Below are 20,153 nucleotides of genomic sequence, written 5' to 3'. Positions count from 1 at the left end.
CCTTGTTTCACCGAGACTCCTCCCCAAATAATAAACCTTTCCCCTTTTACGCAAATCTAAGGCACCAATCATAGCCACCCCTATTCCTTCTGAGCTGGGCTAGATGACTTTTCTCTGTGAGTCGGCTGAAGCTTTAAGTTGCCACCCCTCTGCCTACTGTATCTTGTTCTGTCATGCTACCGTTCCTCCTTTACAATTATATTGGCATCCATCTCCTTGAAGATAGACGCAATAGGGAACCTGGCTATTTGACCCAAGCCTGACAGGACTCAACCCCACTGCCTTCAGTGAGGCAAGAATGGCAGTAGAAAGCCAGCTTAAAGAATAGAGTGGCATAAGTCAGGAGACCAGGTACCGGTTTTTCCAGGTGGTGAAGGGAGTTGGCACCTCAGATGACCTGATGTGGGCACAGCACACAGATGGAATTATGAAGACGGTGCTCCAGCATTCAAAGATCAAGACCTCAGACCCAGCCAGTGAGCTGATGGACTCTTGGGCAACAGTGATCCCTCCCCTCCTGCAGACTATTAATCCATTGATTTGATTATCCTGGCAATGTCAGCTTCCCCTCCAGGCTGATATCCTCTACGCCAAGTCTCTATCTGAACACTGGGAGGGTCACGAGCACAGGAAAATTGGAGCAGGTGTAGACCAGGGGACCCTCATGGCTGATCTCTACTGACCACAACTCATATGTTAGTTCCCCAAATAGAAATCTCTGCATTCACTTGGCCCCGTTCTGGCTCACGCTTGCTTACTTTGTTTGTTCCCCCTTCCCCCTTGGATTCAGTTCAGCAGGGACTTCCGTTCCCCATCTTGTTAATTAACTGGTAACAACTGCAGACTTTTGCCCCATTCCATTCTCCAACCCTACGCTCTTCCCAACAACTGTCCTCAGTTCCCCACTCCCGGCAATTGCTCCCTAGTTCCCCACATCCCTCTCACTCTCCCCCCCCCCCCCCCCCCATCCCACAGTTCCCATCTCCCACTTCATTCAAACATCCACAAGCCCAGCACAATTCACGTGATCGCATGCGTGCAGCCACACTGTAATGGAGGCTACACATCAAATCAAAGCTTCATGGTTGGTAAGGCATTTGGGGAAGGTCCTGATATTGTAAAATGCATTCTGTAATTGTACGTCCATTTCCTTTTAATGCTTCATGTCATCTTTTAGTTAGACAGATTTAAAGAGCCACCAGCCTTTGGTCCCATGTGTGATTTGCTGTGGTCGGACCCAACCGAGGACTACGGCAGTGAGAAGACCCAAGATCACTTCAGTCACAACACTGTACGAGGCTGCTCCTACTTCTTTAGGTGTGTGCATGTGCTATTGAGGGAATATGAAAGATGGCTTGGCTCAGTTATAGGGGCAGCTTGCCCTAGTCTGCATAGACAGCATTGGGTCATCCTCCAGTCTTGTGCCTTTTGAACCTGGAGCGCAGGAGGCTGAAGGGTGATCTTATAGAGATGCATAACATCATGAGGGGAATATATAGTGTGATGGCATAGAGTTTTTACGCAGGGCGGGGGCATCAAGAACCAGAGGACATAGGTTTATGGTAAGATTTCATAGGAACCTGAGGAGGTAGTTGAGGCAGGTACTATAACATAATTTAAAAGGCATTTGGACAGATTCATGGATAGGAAAGGTTTAGAGGAATATATATATGGACCAAACGCCAGCAAATGTGACTAGCTTAGATGGGGCACCTTGGCCGGCAGGGATGAGTGGGGCCGAAGGACCTGTTTCCATGATCTATAACTCAATGACCTTGGGCTTCATATCATATCATATATATATAGCCGGAAACAGGCCTTTTCGGCCCACCAAGTCCGTGCCGCCCAGCGATCCCCGTACATTAACATTATCCTACACCCACTAGGGACAATTTTTACATTTACCCAGCCAATCAACCTACATACCTGTACGTCTTTGGAGTGTGGGAGGAAACCGAAGATCTCGGAGAAAACCCACGCAGGTCACGGGGAGAACGTACAAACTCCTTACAGTGCAGCACCCGTAGTCAGGATCGAACCTGAGTCTCCGGCGCTGCATTCGCTGTAAAGCAGCAACTCTACCGCTGCGCTACGTGCAATATTCCACCTTTTTTTTCCACCCAGCTTCTTTCAATAGACAATAGGTGCAGGAGTAGAGCCAGCACCACCATTCAATGTGATCATGGCTGATCATTCTCAATCAGTACCCCGCTCTTGCCTTCTCCCCATACCCCCTGACTCCGCTATCCTTAAGAGCTCTATCTAGCTCTCTCTTGAATGCATTCAGTCTTGGCCTCCACTGCCTTCTGAGGCAAAGAATTCCACAGATTTACAACTCTCTGACTGAAAACGTTTTTCCTCATCTCCATTCTAAATGGCCGACCCCTTATTCTTAAACTGTGGCCCCTGGTTCTGGACTCCCCCAACATTGGGAACATGTTTCCTGCCTCTAACGTGTCCAACCCCTTAATAATTAGACCCTTCCTAACTAGCACTGTGACATCCTAAAATATAGTCCCACTTATTGTAGATTCCACCACAGGGAAGAATTGTTCTCATCTACTCCACCCACCTCTATTGATTAAATCCCTCTTGTTGCCTTTGTGTATGTCTCTGATGTACCCAGTTTTTAAACAGTTTAATTAATTGTTGGATTATCCAGCCTTCAGTTCTTTGAGCCTGTTCCACCATTCCGTTTCAACGGTGTACCTTTATTATTGCCATGTGTACTGAGGTACAATGAAAAGCCTTTTTGTCAATGCTGTCCAAACAGATCAGATAGGGTCTGAAGAAGTGTCTCGACCCGAAACGTCACCCATTCTATCCAGAGATGCTGCCTGTCCCACTGATTACTCCAGCATTTTGTGTCTATCTTCGGTGTAAACCAGCGTCTGCAGTTCCTTCCTACGCAGATCAGATAATACCATACGTAGACACAATGAAGTCAAACTCAAGTACAATAGATAGAGCAAAGGAGAAGATACGTAGTGCAGAATGTAGTTCTCAGCATTGCAGTACATCAGTTGCATGGACAAAGTCCACAATGCGGTCGAGATGAATTGGACAGCACCATCACCTCTGGAAGGACTGTTCAGAAGCCTGATAACAGAGGGGAAGAAGCTGTTCCTGATTCTGGTGGTGTGTGCTTTCAAGTTCATCTTGGCTCCTTAACCTGTAATACTTTTACCCAACCAGCATCTTTTAATGTAAGAAAATAACTGCAGATGCTGGTACAAATCGAAGGTATTTATTCACAAAATGCTGGAGTAACTCAGCAGGTCAGGCAGCATCTCAAGAGAGAAGGAATGGGCGACGTTTCGGGTCGAGACCCTTCTTCGTAGTTTTGAAAATGTTATTGACTCCCTGCACTCCCAGATACAGCCTTTTGGGGGAGAGACTTCCCGATGTCCGTTGTGAAGAGCAACCTGCTCTAATTTGTAAGAATATGCCTCCATGTTCTGTCCATGTGTGGATGTAGTTTCTCCATCTCTATCAACCATAACGCAAAATACTGCTAGAAATCTGAAATATAAACAGAAAACACCCAGCAGATTAGAAAACATCTATGGAGAGAGAAGAGCTAACTGTTTAAATTGAGGACCTTTCATCAATAGCCATTTCTGGACACTACTCTAGATGAATCTATTTAAGAGCAGGCTCGAGGACTTGTTGGTCTTTTCCCATTGAATATTTGCACCGTTTCTCCCCTTATCTCACTTGATCTATATCTCGAAGATTGATTTGGAAACAGTGCTGAAATGATTGGGATGTTTCACTGTCATTACTCGGGGACAAGCTGCTCGCCTGCTCTAACAGTGTTTGTGTCTCCTTTGCAGTTATGCCGCAGTTTGTAAATTTTTGCAACACAACAACTTGTTATCAGTAATCCGTGCGCACGAGGCTCAGGACGCTGGGTAAGCTGTGATTTCCCCGGATCAAGTTGGGAGTGAACGCTTTATTTGTTTCTTGCTTGTTTCTGCTGTCTGAGGTGCGGAGAGGCAGAGCTTTGCTGGGAAGATGGGGCTGGCAGGTGAAGAAGCCGCCTCTTCTCCCTGCCAACCTTAAGCGCACGCAGACCTTCAGGGAGTGAGGATTGTTCGGGGGAGGGCCAGATAAAGCTCGCAGCTCTCTCCTCTCCCTCCCCCTCTCAGCTTGGGAGCTGGAGCTGCCCAGCCTCTGTAGAACTGAGCTGCACACTTCCACCTGGTTTAACTGCAAATGAAAAATGACAGCCTCGACACTGATAAAAGGCGACTGCTGCTATACCGAGAATCCCCAGCAAGTGGCACTCATTACAGAACCTTCAGTGTTAGAGAGGTTTACCAAGAGAACTCAACTGCACTGTTCTGAGTTCCATTTTTTGAATGGGGCATTAATCTTTAACGCCACTGCCTACGCAATGAATATAAAAGGTCCAGTAGTAACATTTCAAATTCAAACAGGGCTCTTTTATTTGTTGGCCTGCCTGATATTGTGTCCTGTAAATGATCTCAGCCAACTCAATGCTGCCAATTCATGGCATTTTTTTTTGTGTGCTGTGATTCCTATACTATAACTGAGCCCATCTTTATAAAGCACTCCATAGTTTGCACCCTCTCTGATCTCTGTTCCCTGCTTTTGGTTATTTGAAACGATTGTACACATTAACCTATGATTCCCATATCCACAGATACCGAATGTATAGGAAAAACCAGGCGACTGGCTTCCCATCATTAATAACGATATTTTCTGCACCAAATTATCTGGATGTCTATAATAACAAAGGTGAGGTTCATCTTTTAAAACAAGAGCTTGAATTATTAATTCATCCTCATATCGCCACAGTCAGGCAATGATTCTGCTTAGTCAGCTTGTGTGTACCAGGTGGTAAGGGAGGACGTGCCCAGTGCCAGCGTTCCATCTACACTGAATTATTGACCGGCATTTTCCATCTCTCTCCTCAGCTGCTGTATTGAAATATGAAAATAATGTGATGAATATTAGGCAGTTTAACTGCTCGCCACACCCCTACTGGCTGCCAAACTTCATGGATGTCTTCTCCTGGTCTCTGCCATTTGTTGGTGAGAAAGGCAAGTGATGCGTTTGTAAATAATTTGGTTCCTTTTCGTATTTGGAGAAATAGGTCTTAGGGCAGGCCAACGTCCATGGAAGAGAGAGAGAGAGAGAGAGAGAGAGAGAGAGAGATAGAGAGGAATGGGGCAAACATGGGAATGCAATGAGATAAAATTGGGAAGAGGCGTGCTCCATTGGGCGGCCACAGTGGCGCAGCGGTAGAGTTGCTGCCTTACAGCGAATGCAGCGCCGGAGACCCGGGTTCGATCCTGACTACGGGCGCCGTCTGTACTGAGTTTGTACGTTCTCCCCGTGACCTGCGTGGGTTTTCTCCAAGATCTTCGGTTTCCTCCCACACTCCAAAGACGTGCAGGTATGTAGGTTAAATGGCTTGGTGTATGTGTAAATTGTCCATAGTGTGTGTGGGATAGTGTTAATGTGTGGCGATCGCTGGTCGATGCGGACCCGGTGGGCCGAAGGGCCTGTTTCCGCGCTGTACCTCAAAACAAGGGCATTGGAGTTGGGTCATTTTCTCGGTGGAGGCAGGGGGAGATGTTGCATGTGGAAGTGCTGGAAGTGTTGTACAAAACACAAAGTGCTGGAAGAACTCAGCAGGTCAGGCAGCATCTGTGGAGGGAATGAACGGGCTGGGAACCTTCCTCAGACGGGGCGTTTTGCACTTTGGTTGGGCTGGGTGACGTGTGGTCCAGTTGTTACACTGAGTGTGATATTGTAACTCACACCTGATGTGCTTTGGCTGTGCACATTGTGAGTAAGGCTTCATTCAGTGAGCGGGTTGTGTGGCCGGTACCGTGTGGAACTGCTCTGCTTTCTTTTACAGTTACAGACATGCTGGTTAGTATCCTCAACGTCTGCTCCGATGACGAACTCTTGGATGAGGACGATGGTAAGTGCAGTTTTACACAACAGCTAGCAGTTGAAGGAAGTACGTGGACCATTTTAGACGTGGCCACTGTTCAGAGCAAAGAGGGAGGGGAAGAAATGATTTGCAGGCAGCACCGGCGAGCATCTGGAATGGCAGCCACGGAAAGATGGGGACACAAGAGACTGCAGATGCTGGAATCTGGAGCATAAAGCAAGCAGCTGCAGGGGAACTCTGCAGGTCAGACAGCATCTGTGGGGGCAAAGGGATAGTCGGCATTTCGGGTTGCGAGTGTAAAGAGGAAGCAGCCAGTGTAAAGACCGCGATTCAGGTTGAGAGCCTGCATCAGGACTGTGTGTGTAAAGGGGAGGTATCCTGGGTAAAGACCGCGATTCAGGTTGAGAGCCTGCATCAGGACTGTGTGTGTAAAGGGGAGGTATCCTGGGTAAAGACCGCGATTCAGGTTGAGAGCCTGCATCAGGACTGTGCGTGTAAAGGGGAGGTATCCTGGGTAATGAGATAAGGATGAGGGGTGAGGCAGGAGCTGGGAAGTGATGGGTGGAGAAATGGCAGATGGAGTTTAATCTGGCCTCGTGTGAGGTGTAGCACTTTGGGAGGTTTAATGTATGGGGAAAATATACAGTTAATTACAAGCCACAACAGCATTGATGTGTGGAGGGATCTTGGGCTTTAAGTCCGCAACTCCCTGAAAGTTACAACACAAGCAGACAGAGTGGTAAAGAAGGCAAGCTTGCCTTCATTAGTCAGGGCACTGAGTATAAGAGTTAGGAAGTCATGTTGTAGCTTTGTAGGACTTTGGTTAGGCCGGATTTATACCATTGCGTACAGTTCTGGTGCCCCATTACAAGAACTAAATGGAGGCAGATGATGTTTACCAGAATGCTGCCTGGATTAGAGGGTATTGCCTATAAGAAGAGATTGGACAAACATGGATTGTTTTTGTCTGGAAAGTCAGAGGCTGAGCGGAGACATGATAGAGTAGGAAAATAACTGCAGATGCTGGTACAAATCGAAGGTATCACAAAATGCTGGAGTAACTCAGCAGGTCGGGCAGCATCCAGGAGAGAGGGAATGGGTGACGTTTCTGGTCGAGACCCTTCTTCAGACTGGGTACCCGCCCCCTCCCCTGACATCAGCCTGAAGAAGGGTCTCGACCCGAAACGTCACCCATTCCTTCTCTACTAGATGCTGCCTGACCCGCTGAGTTACTCCAGCATTTTGTGATACCTGGAGACATGATAGAAGTGTGTACAATTATGAGAGGCACAGATAGGGCTAGACATTCCGAACCTCTTTCCCAGGGTGGGAATGTCAGGGACCAAGGAAATGTCATAACTTTAAGGTGAGAGGAACAAAGTTTAAAGGAGATGCGCAGGCAAACCTATTTGCGCACAGAGTGGTGGGCGTCCGGTATGAACCAAGGGTGGTGGTGGAGGCAGAAACGAGAAGGACATTTGAAAGGCTTTTAAATAGGCAGGTGGACATACAGGTAAGGGAGGGCCATGGAGCACATGCAGGCAGAGGAGATTCGTTTAGAAACATAGAAACATAGAAAATAGGTGCAGGAGTAGGCCATTCGGCCCTTCGAGCCTGCACCGTCATTCAATATGATCATGGCTGATCATCGAACTCAGTATCCGTTACCTGCCTTCTCTCCATACCCCCTGATTCCTTTAGCCACAAGGGCCACATCTAACTCCCTCTTAAATATAGCCAATGAACTGGCCTCAACTACCTTCTGTGGCAGAGAATTCCACAGATTCACCACTCTCTGTGTGAAAAAAAACTTTCTCATCTCGGTCCTAAAAGACTTCCCCCTTATCCTTAAACTGTGACCCCTTGTTCTGGACTTCCCCTAACATCGGGAACAATCTTCCTGCATCTAGCCTGTCCAACCCCTTAAGAATTTTGTGAGTTTCTATAAGATCCCCCCTCAATCTTCTAAATTCCAGCGAGTACAAGCCGAGTCTATCCAGTCTTTCTTCATATGAAAGTCCTGCCATCCCAGGAATCAATCTGGTGAACCTTCTCTGTACTCCCTCTATGGCAAGAATGTCTTTCCTCAGATTAGGAGACCAAAACTGTACGCAATACTCCAGGTGTGGTCTCACCAATGCCCTGTACAACTGCAGCAGAACCTCCCTGCTCCTATACTCAAATCCCCTCGCTATGAATGCCAACATACCATTTGTTTTCTTCACTGCCTGCTGCACCTGCATGCCTACTTTCAATGACTGGTGCACCACGACATCCAGGTCTCGTTGCATCTCCCCTTCTCCTAATCGGCCACCACCATTCAGTTTAATTTGGCATTATTTTTGGCATGGACATGGTGGGGTGAAGGAAGGGCCTGTCCTTGTGTTTTCCTGTTCTGTGCTCTAACCCATTGTAGTGATACAGTTTTAGCTGGGCTTGGTGTATTCAGAGGGTGGGTGTCAGGTTATCCCTCCCCCTGCACCTCTCCCTAGGCTGTGCAGTGCCAGTTACAATCACACAGACCTAGGAAGTGACCGGATGCAGTTGACACTTTTTTCCCTTTCCTGTGCACGGCTTTGAAACGTAGATGGTGCTCTGTTCCTGATTCATGCTCATGCTGTAACCCTTTACCTCAGCAGCTCAACACGATCGCAAGGAAGTCATCAGGAACAAGATCCGTGCGATCGGCAAGATGGCCAGGGTCTTCGCGGTGCTCAGGTATTCTTGTGTCAGGGTGCTGGTACAGTTCACCGCTCCGTGGCGGGATTGTAACGGTGGCTTTAGATGTTACGATGGGCGCTGAGGGGTTTGGTGGGATGCATATTGACTGCTTCTTGTTTTGTGGTCTTCATAGAGAGGAGCACGAAAATGTGCTGACGTTGAAAGGCTTGACGCCGTCCGGCAACCTGCCCCTCGGTGCCCTGACAGGAGGGAAGCCGAGCCTGGAGAAAGGTTAGGAGCGCTCACACGTGCCCAGCAGAGCCTCTACACTGGGCACCCAGCATCAAACCCTCAGCACTGCCCCCCCTGTGCATTGGCCAGCCCGCCTCTGCTCGGCTCCCTTGCCCCTGCTGCCATCCTCCTATCTTGCCCCTGGTGCGCTCCATCCCTCCCACTCGCCCCAGGTGCTGCCCCTCCCCTCCCGCCCACTCCTCGCCCCGGCTGCCATCTTCCTATCTCCCCCTGGTGCGCTGCTGGTGTTCCCTTGTTTCTGGTGCCGCCCCACCCGTCCCCTTGCCCCTGGTGCCATCATCCTCTCCCACCCTTCGCCTCTGGTGCCCTTATCCTCTCCCGCCCGCCCCTGGGGCCCTCCTCCCCTCCCGCCCGCCCCTGGTGCCCTACTCCCCTCCCACACGTCCTTTAGTGCCGCTCCTCCCCTCTTGCTCGTCCCTGGTGCCATCGTCCTCTCCCACCCCTCGCCTCTGGTGCCCTACTCCCCGCCCGCGTGCCCTTATCCCCACCCCTCGCCTCTGGTGCCACAACCCCCCTCCTGCCCTTTCCCCTGATGCCGCTTCTCCCAACCCGCCTGCCCCTCAACTCACCCCTACAACCTTGCACCCCCTCATTGCCCCTACCCTCTGTGCTGCCCACCTGCACTGTAACTGCCCCTCTCCCCTTTGCCCTCTCCTTGTTGGCCCCCGTACACAATTTTAAACATTTGATTATGTTCATTCAATGATAATATTTAATGATTACTCTGCTTTCCTCTCTCTCCCATTCCATGCTGGGATTCACTCTGAAGCTTTAACTGATGCAACTAGTACCAATAAGGGTATGTATACGCGTGTTGGTAATTGTGTGGCTCACCCTGTAACCCTGTATCGTTGTCCCTTTTATTTTGGACCCAAACCTGCCACCAACTCATTCAGCTAATCAGTGCATGAAGATTTATGTGTGTGTGTATTCTTTGGCTTCTGAACAACAGAATGTGTTTTCTCGCCTATAGTGAAGTGGGTTAATCTTCTGGCATCATTTGAGTCCAATTCCTACTTTTTTTTTGGCTGCAGAAGCTCAAATCCTCTGTTCCATTTGAACTTTGCCAAGTTCAAAGGCGACAACAGGAAAACTGCTGCAAGTTATTAGGGAAGTTCCCTTTTACCTCCTCACTTCTCAGGCTGAGTGAGCAGATATTTGTTGCCCTGGTCCTGAGGACTTGCAATGATTTAGAACTGGAGTAGCGTGAGCCCAGGTTAGGAGTGTGTGTTTGCATGGTGTTCAAAGATGAGAATGTCAACATGGATAGAAACCGCCTCTTGCTGGAAGAGGGAACTGTCTGGAGTGTTATTAATCCTTCAGATTACAACCCTCTTTTTGTTCTGTGTAGGAAGGAACTGCAGATGCTGGTTTAAACTGAAGATAAGACACAAAAAACTGTAGTAACTCAACGGGACAGGCAGCATCTCTGGAGAGAAGGAATGGGTGAGGTTTCGGGTCGAGTCTGAAGGAGGGTCTCGACCCGAAACGTCATACATTCCTTCTCTCCAGAGATGCTGCCTGTCCCGCTGAGTTACTCCAGCTTTTTGTGTCTGTCCTCTTTTTGTTCTGTTCAGCGTTATCAACCCCTCCCATCTCAACCCCACTGCTCACCTCTTGATAGAACATTATCAGCTGCATTTCATTTTTGATTGGTGGTTGGGTTTTTAAAAGCATATTGCTGTCTTCGGTTGGGGCAGAGTATTGAATGACATCCGTGCTGCTCAGCTGTCTTAGTGGAGAGTAGTGTAGAGAAAGCAGGGACTCTGCAGAAGGACTTAGACAGGTTGGGGAAGTAGGCAAAGACGTGGCAGATAGAATACAGTGTACCAAAGTGTGCAGTCATGTATTTTGGTAATAAGAATAAAGGCATCGAATATATTCTAAATGGGGAAAGGGTTCAGAAATCGGAGGTGCGAAGGGACGTGGGAATGCTGGTGCGGGATTCCCAAGTTGAATCCGTAGTAAGGAAGCCAAATGCAATGTCAGCATTTATTTTGAGAGGACTAGGATATAAAAAAACACATGGGACCTTTGTCTTTAATGGTCGGAGTAGAAATGCAAGAAACTTGCAATACGTTCTCAAAATTCGGGTAAGACTTGAAACCTTGGCTCGTGAGAGGCAAAAGTGTCAGCTAGTGACCTACAATGAGTCAGATGTTGACAAAAGGTGAGGAGCAGATAGGGTGTCCTGGACGTGTTTATCATTGTAAACATGCAGAGCTGGAAACTGCACGCAGGGCCTGGATTGACTGCAGCGGTAACCAATGCACTGTCTTTATCAATAACCACACTGTTCAGTCCTGAGATCACAGCCAAGCCTTCACCTTTGCTCCTCAATTCACAAAGACCTTTGAGCCTGTTCCACCATTCACTTAGATCAAGACTGATCTATAAGTGACGTGTCGAAAGGAACTGCAGATGCTGGTTACACCAAAGATAGGCACAGAGTGCTGGAGTAACTCAGTGGGACAGGCGGCATCTCTGCAGAACATGGATAGGTGATGATTCAGGTCGGGTTCCTTCTTCAGACTGACTGGAGGCTCTCGACCTGAAACGTCACCTATTGCTTTTATCCAGAGATGCTGCCTGACCCGCTGAGTTACACCAGCACTTTGTGCCGATCTTTGAACTGTAAGTGTTGCAACTTGTCTGCTCAGCTTTTCTGGTCAGTAACAAATCAATCAATCTCAGCTCTGAAGTTTCTGGGAGAGAGAGTCCTGTTTTTATTCCAAGTTGTGTGGAGAAGTTCTTCCTGACATTGCCTCTCAGTGATCTGGCTCTATGAGAGTTAGGCATCCTATTTCTATACTTGTAATAAAGGAAATAGATCAACCTCAAACCTTTGAACCAATTATACCTCCACTCCTTAAAGTTCTAAACACAAAGCACTGTAAACTGTTCTTCTAATAATAATAATAATAATGATAATAAGCATTTATTTTATATAGCGCCTTACCAGAAGCTCAAAGCGCTTTACAAAAACAATCATAACATAAAAACAAACAGACAAACTATCCTAACGGAGAAGCGGCGATCTTCCAGCCTCTATTATTCTGATGAGTCTATACTCCTCTCCAACTAAGGTTTTATTTCTTGGAGGGCAGGAGGATGAGGGGTGTAGGAAAATAACTGCAGATGCTGGTACAAATCGAAGGTATCACAAAATACTGGAGTAACTCAGCGGGTCAGGCAGCATCTTGGAGAGAGGGAATGGGTGACGTTTCTGGTCGAGACCCTTCTTCAGACTGATGACAGGATGAGGGGTAATTGTTTTGAGATGAATCGGATCATGAAGGGATGAGATAGGTAAATGCGCAATCTCTTATCCTGATGTGTAGGAAGGAATTGCAGATGTTGGTTTACACCAAAGATAAGACACAAAATGCTGGAGTAACTCAGGGAGACAGGCACCATCTTTAGATGGAAGGAATGGGTGATGTTTCGTGTCGAGACCCGTCAGACCAAAATGTCACCCATTCCTTCTATCCAGAGATGCTGCCTGTCCTGCTGAGTTACACCAGCATTTTGTGTCCATCTTCGTCTCTTACCCTGAATAGGGGAAATCACGAACTGGAGGACATAGGTTTAAGGTGAGGGGAGAAAGATGTAATGTGAACGTGAGGGGCATCTTTTTTATACAAAGGGTGGTAGGTATATGGAACTGGCAGCCAGAGTTGAGGCAGGTATTAACACAAAGGTTAAGAAACATTTGGACAGTTACATGGGCAGGAAAGTTTTGGAGGGATCTGGGCAAAACGCATGCATGTGGGACTGGTGTAGAGGGGGCATGTTGGTTGGCGTGGGCAAGTTGGGCCGAAGGGCCTGTTGCCGTACTGTATGACTCTGTGACTCCCTCCGACCCAGGAAGCAATGCTTTGCAGTGAGCATAATTACTTCAGATGAGGTGGAACCAGGGTTTTGTCCAGCTGCAAAGATGTAGATGCATAATTAATTTTTGGTTGGTATTTCTTTGACAGAATGTGTTAATTTTCTTTAATAAATAGGCCTAAAAGGATTTACACAGTTACGAGTTTAGTTTATTGTCATGTGTACTGGGGTGCAGCAAAAAGCTTTTGTTGCGTGCTAACCAGAGTGGTGTACAGGCATCTTGATATGCAGGAACTAGAGGGATATAGATCATGTGCAGGCAGATAAGCATTGGTCTTGGCATCATGTTCAACACAGACATTGTGGGCCAAAGGACCTGTATGATAATCAGAAACTTTTGTGTCACAGTGTTGGGAATGTGATTAACAGGCCGGTTGGTGCCTTACGTCGTGCTTTATCTCTGTGTCTCTTTCCAAGGTAAAGGTGCTTTATCGAATATCAGCTTTGAACAAGCCAGGGGGTTGGACCGAGTCAATGAAAGGATGCCACCTCGCAAGGCAAATGTGAAAGACAAGGCCGCCGCCGGTCTGACAACACCCCATGCGCAGACCACAAGTCAGTCTTGGATTCAGTCTCGGATGCAGAAGCAGGGCAGCCCGACCTCCGGAACCAGCCCTCCAAAGACAGGCCGCACAGATACTTCCGACCAGGCGTCAGAACGGTCTGCGACCGTGGCCCCCCGCAAACAGCAAGCAACTGGTCAGACCCGTACTGAAACTGTCAAGGGAAAAGGCAAATGATAAGTGGCACATTAACTGCTCACCCCATCTCACACGTGCAACAAGGGCCTATTTATTTATTGTAACTGTTGGCAAGGTGGGAGTGTCTTGGAATGCAAACCACTGACCAGCCCTTTGGTTCCAGCAATCAACAGTGAATGATGCCAAGTTTATGTGGGACGTCAGAAGAAAACCTCTGTTGGACTGAAGGTCATGGATTGGGTGATCAATGGACCTCATTAAGTTACAGGAAGACCCCGCGTCATTACTTCAAACTTCCCGATCGCTATCCCCAGGGGGTTGGAGGTGAGGTTGGTATGGATGTCATCTTGAACGGTTCGTTTGGCCTCCCCACCTACTTTTCATCCACTCCTTCCTTCCACAGCGCTACCTTGATAATTGCTCTCCTTCTTGGAGGACTAAATCCTCAGGATAGAAGAGTTGATAGTGGCAGGAATGAAATCCTCGCGTAATCCCCCTCGTAAACATCCTTTTGGCAATCCAGTGGTGCCATTACCTAGTACCCCTCTGGAGCAAGTAGTGTTTCCTTCACCAATCCCCACATCTGTGAATTCACCTGGATTAAGGAACTTATTATCCTGCCCATTTCTCCATTACACCTCCACTTTTTCAGTATTTGAATACCTCAGACGTCCTGTTGGTTCACAACCCAATCGCAGGGTTACATGATCCCAGACTGAGAATGCATCAAGATTTTTAGCTCCTGTGTTTGAAGCCCAGAGGGTGGACCAGATTTTTTTGCCAGGCTTTTTGTTTCTCCCAGGTTTTTAATGAACAATATTTTTTTTTAATATACTTGCAATTGCATGGTCCTCCGTTCCTGATCCTTCATTACAGAGTGAGTGAATCCATTGCCTGTTCACATGAGAGCACCAGACTAAGGGGAGTATCTGTCAGGGCTGTGTGTGGGAGAAGAGAGAGCAAGTTCTGGTGCTAATAGGTTTCCGTCAGCAAAAGGAATTGAAACACATTGTGCCCTCTTTAGTTCAAGGTACAAAGCAAAGGTTGGGCGGTGTTGCTTTTTATTAAATGATCTCTCATATTATCAGCTTATTTTTAGCCTCGTAGCAGAGAGGGGTGGACAGTGTTTCTGGAGGGAGATGTGCCAGTGAACTGGGTGAACGTGTTAGTTTTACCCTTGCTTTCTCGGTGGTCTAGTTTGATCTGGAGCTCATCTGCAAAGGGGGAAGGGTCTCCCATCTGAGCAGTGGCACCAGGAAGGTGACCTGACCGTTGGATGCTGCCAGCAGTTTCCCAGTGCTGTTGAGACTCCTAAATGCATGCAGGGGGTTTCATTAGTGCGCTTCTACGCTGCCCTGAAGTTTTAGCTTTCTCTCTGATCCTACTGCAGTCCTTGTGGTGCTGGGGTCCCAGGGGCAGTTCAGGGCTCACCTCCATTGCAGCACTGTCGCAAAGGAACAAATACTTCTCCAAAGTACCGAGGAACAAACAACCGGGTTGGGAAAGGCAGCTTGATGACAACTAAACAAATAATAATAATGTTTCAGATCTACAGAATTGAAACTTAAACAACGAGCGTTTTACCCAGGTATTAATGTCCCCCTCTCAGAAGGCTTGGGATATGTGAACTCCAAAGAGTCACAGACTGCTCTTTGCATTCGAACATCAAAATTTGGGCAATGGGAGCTTGCTTTGTGTTCTTGCCGAGCTTCATTTGGGCAATCCTCGCTGGTGGGAGAGTTGGATGGCATTGGTGCAGTGTGGCATGGGTTGTGTTTGAGTCAGGCTGGTGCAAGACGAGCAGAACGGTGCTGGCACAATGGGCAGGCAGGCAGGCAGGCAGCACAGAGTCAGGCTGATGTAATGTCATTAGCTGGATGGGCCATCCATTGAGTTCCTGCTCTTGTGCTCAGTCTATGCAACTGTACTAGCACTGTGATAGCCGATGAGCATGTTGGTCAATGTGGTGGTGTCAGTGTATTCCTGCACTGTGGTGACTGTCAGTGAACCGATTAATATCTGGTTACAGATCCCATGTGTGCTGCCTGGCGGTCAAATGGTGGCCATCTACTGCTTTCACTTTTTTTTGTATTTAATGATGCAAAGTTGCATCGCGGCATCTCCTGACTTACACTGACAGAGCTGTGTTTAAATAGCGTGCCCATTCCTGCTGCAGTCCATCTGACCCAACAGCCAGCAACTCCATACCAATCATTGATGGTGTTTCCAAAGCCACCAGTCTGCATGTTTGCTTGCTGGTGAGATAAGGAGAAAGTCATAACTTGATACCAACAGAGTTTGATCTTCTTCTGTTCTTCCCTGTCAAAGCAGATGCACAAAGACCCCATCCAAATGGAGCCCTTGGCCCGGCCTTAGATCCCACCCCCACCCTCCCCCAATAATGACTACTGTTCACTGCCACTACCAAGATTAAACTAATGGCTAAATTCACTTAAAACATCTTCTTCCACTTCCACCCCACCACTCCCTAAAACGACGTCTAAGATGGGCTTCAAGGTCTAATTTAACGTGCGGGTTTAAGCACTCATAGGGTCTGATCAGTTAGCGATCTCAGGCTGAAATTTGGAATCTCCTCAGGAATAATTCACACTGGTGCGATGGGGCCCTTTGGGGAACCTGAACCGATCTCAAACTCTTGGCACTCCAATTCATCAAGAACGTGATCTATTTCTGGTGTTTTTTTTTAAAAAGGAAGAGTTCTACTGTTTGCAGAATTTTTAAATGTGCAGCAGTCGTTCTTGGGGTTGAAGTGTCCACTCCCCTCTGGAGAGCAACTCTGCATAAATACTGTTGTTTCAAAAGTGTTTCATTAACTTGGGTTTTTTTTTGTAAGTGTACTAAAAATCTGGAATCGTTTCTAATTTAGCACAGCAATAAGATTTTTCTTGTAACAAAATGTGCATTAAAAATATGTTTGGTTTAATCAGAATATTCTCTCCCGAGTATGTCTTCCAGTTCTGCTCTTCAAAAACTGAACCTGTGGTCCGTGAAATGCTGCCAGATCACGATGCACCTGCAAGCAGCCTAGGTGGTTGATACCTGTACTTCCCAAAGAACGCGGCAGCAGGCAGCCTGGGGCTATGGTCAAGCTTCTGTCACCAGGTATCCAGAGCTACGTCCCACTGTGTTCATTAACCCGAGGCCCTTCCTCCTTCCGACGCAGCACGTACGTCCTCAGGACTTGAGAGTTGCTGCAAAGCCTGTGTTCCTCGGTTACCCTGAGTCTGATACAGCAGAGGGTCGAGGCCACTGTGAACAGCAAGGTGTAGGGGGACTGGATAGGGTTGCCAACTGTCCCGTATCAGCCGGGACATCCCGTATCTTGGGCTAAATTAGTTTGTCCTGTACGGGACCACCCTTGTCCTGTATTAGTAGGGTTGCCAACTTCCTCACTCCCAAATAAGGGACAAAGGGTGACGTCACCGCCCCGCGCCCCACGTGACCTCACCCAGCCAGCGGTAGCCATTGGTGGAGCGGGAGCACGTGGCCGCTGGCTGGGTGAGGTCACGTGGGGCGTGGGGAGGCGACGTCACCCTTTGTCCCTTATTTGGGAGTGAGGAAGTTTGCAACCCCCAGGACTGGGATCATACGTTGACTCCACATTATCTTTCCTCAAGGATATCAGTGAACCCGGTGGGATTTTACAGCAACTTTAAACTCACTTGTCCCAATAGACAATAGACAATAGGTGCAGGAATAGGCCATTCGGCCCTTTGAGCCAGCACCGCCATTCAATGTGATCATGGCTGATCATTCTCAATCAGTACCCCATTCCTGCCTTCTCCCCATACCCCCTGACTCCGCTATCCTTAAGAACTCTATCTAGCTCTTGAATGCATTCAGAGAATTGACCTCCACTGCCTTCTGAGGCAGAGAATTCCACAGATTCACAACTCTCTGACTGAAAAAGTTTTTCCTCATCTCAGTTCTAAATGGCCTACCCCTTATTCTTAAACTGTGGCCCCTGGTTCTGGACTCTCCCAACATTGGGAACATGCTTCCTGCCTCTAACATGTCCAACCCCTTAATAATCTTATATGTTTCGATAAGATCCCTTCTCATCCTTCTAAATTCCCGTTACCAGATTTTTGCAAACTGTTCTATTTCTCAGACTGATTGGCGGATGTAAACTTGGCTTCTTTGGGTTACTCGTCCAGTACGGAAGGCCACGAACATTATCAAGGATGAGTCTCGCCCCGGACACTCTCGTCTCCCCTCACCCATTGAGTCATAGAGTGATACAGTGTGGAAACAGGCCCTTCAGCCCAACTTGCCCACACCGGCGAACATGTCCCAGCTACACTAGTCCCACCTGCCCTGCGTTTGGCCCATATCCCTCCAAACCCGTCCTATCCATGTACCTGTCTAACTGCTTCTTAAATGTTGGGGTAGTCCCTGCCTCAACTACCTCCTCTGGCAGCTCGTTCCACACACCCAACATCCTTTCAATTTTCAATTTCTTTCTTGTCCTTTGCTGAATTGTAGGATTCCAGGTTTACTAGTTTTTACCGGAAACTTTATAAGCCTTTTGCTTAGAGTTAATACAGTCATTAGTTTCTCCTGCAATCTGTGATTGGAACCATTTTTCTCCTGATGTTTTGTGTGCCTTAAGGGAATATATATTTGTTGGAAATTGTTACATCTGAGCCTGTTCCTGTCCACTGCCTCGCCCTTTACTGCGGTTTCTCAGTCTACCACAGCCTGCCTGCCCCTTTTGCCGTTGCAGTTTCCTGTGTTTGATTGAAAACACTGGTTCACGATTGAATTACATCATCCGCAATCTGAACGTAAACTTCTGCCACATTACGTTCACGTTCTCCCAGAGAACGTGGCGGCACGGTAGCGCAGCGGTAGAGTTGCTGCTTTACAGCGAATGCAGCGCCGGAGACTCAGGTTCGATCCTGACTACGGGTGCTGCACTGTAAGGAGTTTGTACGTCCTCCCCGTGACCTGCGTGGGTTTTCTCCGAGATCTTCGGTTTCCTCCCACACTCCAAAGACGTACAGGTATGTAGGTTAATTGACTGGGTAAATGTAAAAAATTGTCCCTAGTGGGTGTAGGATAGTGTTAATGTGTGGGGATCGCTGGGCGGCGCGGACTTGGTGGGCCGAAAAGGCCTGTTTCCGCGCTGTATATATATGATATGATATGATGATTAAAAACAAGATGAACTCTTTCGTGTTGCACAATGCTGGATCAAGAATAGTCGGCTTCCCAAGGTGGCGCAGCGGTAGAGTTGCTGCCTCGCAGCGCCAGAGACCCGGGTTCCATCCTGACTACGGGTGCTGTCTGTGTGGAGTTTGTACGTTCTCCCTGTGCTTTCTCCTTTTATTCTGAGATGTGATCCATGGGCTTTGTCCTTTTATTCTGAGATGTGATCCATATGTTTTCCTACATATCCACGTGCCAATGTAAGAGCCTCTGTTGTATCTGCAGTCCCATCACATTCCCATCCCTGGCTCCCTTTTGTTAAAAGAGCCATCACCATCTTTTGTGTCCGAAAGGAATCGCTGGGCTTAGGCTCTCCCGGTCTGCCTTGCCTGATGCTCACTGTTCCCATTGTCACTGTAAACCAAGGCATCACCCTCTCACCCCTCTGCCACCGATCCTACTCACTGTTACTCCAACCTCTCACCCCTCCTGCTAAATAATAGGCACCCAGTGATCTACTGAATTTCTGCTGAATTTCTAAGAATAAAGGGGAGGCCATTTAAAACTGAGGTGAGAATAAACTTTTCCACCCAGAGAGTTGTGAATTTGTGGAATTCTCTGCCACGGAGGGCAGTGGAGGCCGATTCACTGGATGAATTTAAAAGAGAGTTAGATAGAGCTCTTAATGATAGTGGAATCAAGGGATATGGGGGGAAGGCAGGCACGGGGTACTGATTGTGGATGATCAGCCATGATCACAATGAATGGCGCTGCTGGCTCGAAGGGCCAAATGGCCTCCTCCTGCACCTATTTTCCATGTTTCTATAAATAATAATCTCGATTTTCACATTTTTAAATTAAATTAGGTCAGCTCAGCTCAGGCCCTTATGCGTAGGAACTGCAGACACTGCTGTAAACCGAAGTTAGACACAAAATGACACAATGCCTCTGTGCAGGTACACAGTAAATGATCTTTAACCCGTGACTAACAGTGATCTTACAGTTAGTGAGTAACTTTAGACGGAGTAACTGTGACTCACTCTTTAGTTACACATTAGATCACCTTACCTTAAATAAACAGTGACTGTAGAAAGTTAGCCAGTGTTGTCAGCCCAGCCCTGCCAACAGTATAAAGCTCCTTCTCTCCTGAAGACAGACGCAAAATGCTGGAGTAACTCAGCGGGACAGGCAGCATCTCTAGAGAAAAGGAATAGGTGACTTTTCGGGTCGAGACCCTTCATCAGACCCTTATCAGGCCCAGCTGCCTGACCCGCTGAGTTACTATTCGACATTCATACCGTCCCGTCGGGTTGTGAGCTACCCAAGCACAATACGAGGCGTGAAGGTAGACACAAAATGCTGGAGTAACTCAGGGGGTCAGGCAGCATCTCTGGAGAGAAGGAACAGCTGACGTTTCGGGTCGAGACCCTTCGCTGGACTAGAGACTCCTTCAGAGTCTGAAGAAGGGCCTTGACCCAAAACGT

At 47.8% G+C, this 20,153-nt stretch overlaps 1 protein-coding gene across 3 annotated transcripts in view; it reads left to right on the top strand.

The window, feature by feature from the left end:
- The window catches only part of LOC144610446 (serine/threonine-protein phosphatase 2B catalytic subunit gamma isoform-like), a 32,110-nt gene extending 15,565 nt beyond the window's left edge, over positions 1-16,545 (top strand). For 2 of the 3 annotated variants that reach the window (XM_078429123.1, XM_078429120.1), the window contains exons 6-14: positions 1,178-1,317; positions 3,837-3,914; positions 4,670-4,764; positions 4,944-5,069; positions 5,894-5,959; positions 8,569-8,650; positions 8,787-8,884; positions 9,675-9,704; positions 13,214-16,545. In XM_078429123.1, the coding sequence (XP_078285249.1) occupies positions 1,178-1,317; positions 3,837-3,914; positions 4,670-4,764; positions 4,944-5,069; positions 5,894-5,959; positions 8,569-8,650; positions 8,787-8,884; positions 9,675-9,704; positions 13,214-13,536 (1,038 nt within the window). In that variant the 3' untranslated portion in view covers positions 13,537-16,545. The remainder of the gene's footprint in view (positions 1-1,177; positions 1,318-3,836; positions 3,915-4,669; positions 4,765-4,943; positions 5,070-5,893; positions 5,960-8,568; positions 8,651-8,786; positions 8,885-9,674; positions 9,705-13,213) is intronic. The other variant, XM_078429121.1, reaches the window with a different exon arrangement.
- Positions 16,546-20,153: the final 3,608 nt, after the last annotated feature.

This window comes from Rhinoraja longicauda, chromosome 36, assembly GCF_053455715.1.
Source record: "Rhinoraja longicauda isolate Sanriku21f chromosome 36, sRhiLon1.1, whole genome shotgun sequence".
Taxonomy (NCBI): Eukaryota; Metazoa; Chordata; class Chondrichthyes; order Rajiformes; family Arhynchobatidae; genus Rhinoraja; species Rhinoraja longicauda.
This window is presented reverse-complemented; position numbering and strand designations above follow the sequence as displayed.